The following is a 4,300-nucleotide window of genomic DNA, read 5'->3' as shown; positions in this document are numbered from 1 at the left end:
AGTGAGGTTGGCCCAGGATCAAGCAGTGTTTCGTTCTGCGGTGCATAAGGTCGCTGTGAGTCGGTACTGACTTGATGGCACCTAACAACAACAACAACATGAGTCTTAAGTCATATGGGAAGGGTAGTTTTTTGTAGGAAGTTTTCCTGAATGAAAGGGAGGAAGGCTGTAGAGCTCTTTGAACTGTGACTGTTTTCCTGAAAGCAGAGTTGAGGTAAAATTTAGTATTGCTCATTCTCTATGCCTAAGAGTCCTGGTATGGCACTGTAGGATAAGCACTAGATTACTAACTCCAAAGTCAGCAGTTCAAATGCATCAGCTGCTCCTTGGTAACCCTATAAAGGGTTGCTATGAGTCAGAACCTACTCGAAGGCACTTAACAACAACAATACCTAAGAAGAACATGCTCAGCATTTTTCAAGGTGAAAGAACTGAATCATTGAAGCCACAAGTTGCAATATTTAAAGATAGTATGGGCAAACATTTGAATGACTAAGACAGCATTAAAGTAAGTTGGAAGGAATCCAGAGAGTCACTGCACCATAAAGAATTGGTCGATGTTCAACCATTTCAAGAGGTAGCAAATGATCAAAAACCTGTAACATTGAAGGAAGAAGTCCAACCTGCACTGAAGGCATTAATGAAAAACAAGGCTCTAGGAATTGATGGAGCTCTCACTAGCCTATGCCAAGAAATTTGGAAGAGAGTTATCTACCTGGCCAATCAACTGGAAGAGATCTATATTCATGCCCATCCCAAGGAAAGTTTATCTAACAGAATGTACAAATTATCAAACAATATCATTAATATCACATGCAAGAAAAAATTCTGCTGAAGATCATTTTAAAAATGGTTGTAGCAGCACTTTCACAGGGAACTGTCAGAAATTCAAGCTGGGCACAGAAGAGGATATGAAACAAGGGGTATCGTTGCTGATATCAGATGGAGCTTGACTAAAAATGGAGAAAACCAAAAAGATGTTTACTTGTGTTCCTTTGACTATGCAAAGGCATGTGACTGTGTGGATCATAACAAACTTTGCATTTACAAAGAATGGGAATTTCAGAAAAATTAATTGTGCTGATGGGGAACTTGTACATACACCAAGAGGCAATATGCAAAAAGAACAAGGGGATAGTACATGATTTAAAATCAGCAATGGTGTGCTTCAGTGTTGTATCATTTCACATACTTATTCAATCTGTATACTGAGCAAATAATCTGAGAAGTTTGACTATATAAAGAAGAAAACAACATCAGGATTGGAGGAAGATCATTAACAACCTATGATTTGCAAATGACACAACTTTGCTTGCTGAAAGTGAGGACTTAAAGAACTTACCAATAAAGATCAAAGAATACTTCAATATGAATTACGCTTCAATATAAAGAAAACAGAAATCCTCACAACTGGCCAATAAGTAACATCATGTTAAACAGAGAAAAGATTGAAGTTTCAAGGATTTCATTTTGCTTAGATCTACATTCAATGCCCATGGACCAACAGTCAGGAAATCAAACCACTTATTGCACTGGGTAATAGGTGGTTTAAAAACATCTCTTTAAAGTGTTCAAAAGCATTCAGAACTGAATGTCTTCACAAAGAACCAGAAGGATCCCGGTGTCCTTGGACCAGAACTCTGATGGGCAGCTAGATTTCCCAGAATTCCTTAATCTTACTGGCGGCCTTGCTCAAGCATGCCATGACTCTTTCATGAAGCCACGTCTCCACTAGCAAACCTGAGGAGCCTCGAGGCTGGCCTCCAAGCCCAGCCCCTACTCACAATCTGCTCCTCACAGCCCACACACATCCTAAGCCCAGCCTACACACCACCCCCCTGCAGGCTCCTTCTCTGGACCTAATAAAACAGTAAGGCTTTTTCAAACATACAAGTAAATAAATAAAAATATGTGTTCAAAAGCAAAGAAGTCACTTTGAAGACTAAAGTTTGCCTGACTTAAATAAATCTGTGTGGGACGAAGTACAGCCAGAATTCTCCTTAGAAGGGAGGATGACTAGATTTCATTTCACATACTTTAACATGTCATTAGCAAGGACTAGTCCCTGGAGAATAACATCATACTTGGTAGTGAGAGGGTCAGTGAAAAAGAAATGGATTAATACAGTGGCTGCAACAATGGCACGACTGTAAGATGGTGCAGGACTGGAGGTACTGGTTAATTCAGTTGTGCATATGGTCTCTATGAGTTGAACCAAATTGATGGCCCTAATAACAATAGCATGCCTAGTTACAAGAGCCTTTGTAGCGCAGTGTTCAAGTGCTTGGTTGTCAACCGAAAAGTTTGAGCCCACCAGTTGCTTTGCAAGAGGAAGATGTGACAATTTGCTTCAATAAATATTTAACCTACTGCCATCAAGTCACTTACAACTCATGGTGACCCTACGTAAGGTTTCCAAGGCTGTAAAAAAAGAAAGAGGAAGCTTTACAAGAACAGAAAGCTTCCTCTTTCTCTAGTGGATTCAAACTACTGACCTTGTGGTTAGCAGCTCAACATGTAACCCACTCCTATAAGAAAAGATATATAGCCTTGGAAACCCTTATGGGGCAGTCCACTCTTTCCAATGTGGCCATCATGAGCCAGAACTGACTTGAGGGCAGTGAGTCTAGTTAGCTTTTTTTAAAAAAATACCTGGTGGTGGTGATTATGTGCCGTGGAGTCAGTTCTGACTCAGCGACCCTGCATAGGGTTTCTGAGGCTGTAAATCTTTATGGGAGCAGAAAGCCTCATCTTTCTCCTGCAGAAACATTGGTAGTTTCAAACTGATGACCTTGAGGTTAGCAGGCCAACTCATAACCATTGTAAAATGCTAACAAATAGACATTTTGACCATATGTTCTCTAAACTTTCACAACCTAAAATTTTATCATTCTTTGTTCTTTCAATGCTGACATTTATGAGCATAAGAAATCTGGAGATGGTATAGAATCCTTCTCATCCTAAACTCTGTTCTCCTTTCTTGCTCTGAACCTAACTAAGAACCAGGTCCATTAACTTTCACACTTTTCATTACTTCTTACTGGAATCAAATAGAAAGCAGTGTGACTTTTTGTTGTTGTTGTTATTGGAGTTTTTCGTTTTCTTCTAATTGGAGGAACTTGATACTTTAGTAAATGTTGTCCTGATAATTTTGGGGGCAGGGGGAGGAGGGAATATCAGGAAGGAGTGGTGAGGATCAGGGAAAATAAAATTTACTATCACAGTTTTATCTAAGTCCAGCCTTGTTAAGGCTTCTAATTTTCTTTTTAAAGAACAGTATAAAATCACTCTGGAAGATGCAAGAAAGAGAATAATCAAAGATACTTTGTTCCAACTGGACCAAAAGAAGGAATGGGCTGCACAGGTATATTTCAATTTTCTTAAAAATAAAACCAAAACTTCTTTCCCAATTTTTTCTTGTGGTATATATAATGGTTAAGAACTTGGGTTCTGTCTGAGTAATTTGAGTTTATATTCCAGTTCTACCAGTTATTGGCTGTATAACCTGAATTTGTTACTTAACTTTTCTGGGCTTCAGTTTCCAAATCTATAAAATGGGAACAGTAATAGTATTTACCTTAAAAAAGATGGTGTGAGGTTTGAAAGAGATGGTTTTAAGTGATACGGTTCCTCACAAGCAGCAAGAGCTCAACACATTATTATTATGCTGTTATTTTTCAAATTTAATAATAATAATGATGACAGGACATGAAATCAACAAAATAAAAAGTATGAATGAGTTATAGAATGAAGTATAGTTTGTCTAAAGAAGTATATTCTTATAAACTCAAACCTTAGAGAGTATATGCTTCATTGTTGCTAATATGAGAAAATGAAATATAATTTATAATTTTAGATGCTTTCCCATTTCTTTGTTTTCCTTTTTCTTTATTTTCTTTCTTCTAATCAGACAACCTCCTAAATCACTGAAGTCACCATTGCAATTAACTTATTTTCTGGGACATTTCTTTTTTCAGAATAATAAATACCTGATCCTTTCTAGAGTTCGTCACTAAATTTTAGTTGCTATTGTTTGCTACTTCCCTGTTGGTTCACTTGTTCTTTCAGTGTTATTATTAGGCTATTGCTTGATTTTTCCTGATTGGGTTAGTGGTTTGCCCATGCAATTTGGTCACTTTATGGCTAAATCTGATTAAATGGTGAAATCAACAATGAAGTGATCTGACCATAGTTAAGATGATTTAAAAGTGCTCTATAAGAATTATCTGTAGGGAGGACAAACAAGATGGCGGATCGGGTAGACGTGTAGCAAAGAGCTCCGCCAACAACAACACAGAAT

General features: G+C 37.8%; 1 protein-coding gene across 1 annotated transcript in view; it reads left to right on the top strand.

Moving 5' to 3' along the window:
* CCDC83 (coiled-coil domain containing 83) overlaps positions 1–4,300 on the top strand; it is an 89,093-nt gene that overhangs the window by 49,243 nt on the left and 35,550 nt on the right. The window contains exon 5 of the mRNA XM_006865011.1: positions 3,273–3,364. Within this exon, the coding sequence (XP_006865073.1) occupies positions 3,273–3,364 (92 nt within the window). The remainder of the gene's footprint in view (positions 1–3,272; positions 3,365–4,300) is intronic.

Source organism: Chrysochloris asiatica, unplaced genomic scaffold (genome assembly GCF_000296735.1).
Source record: "Chrysochloris asiatica unplaced genomic scaffold, ChrAsi1.0 scaffold00074, whole genome shotgun sequence".
NCBI lineage: Eukaryota > Metazoa > Chordata > Mammalia > Afrosoricida > Chrysochloridae > Chrysochloris > Chrysochloris asiatica.
Note: the sequence above shows the minus strand (reverse complement) of the source record. Positions and strands in the feature narration are given on the sequence as shown.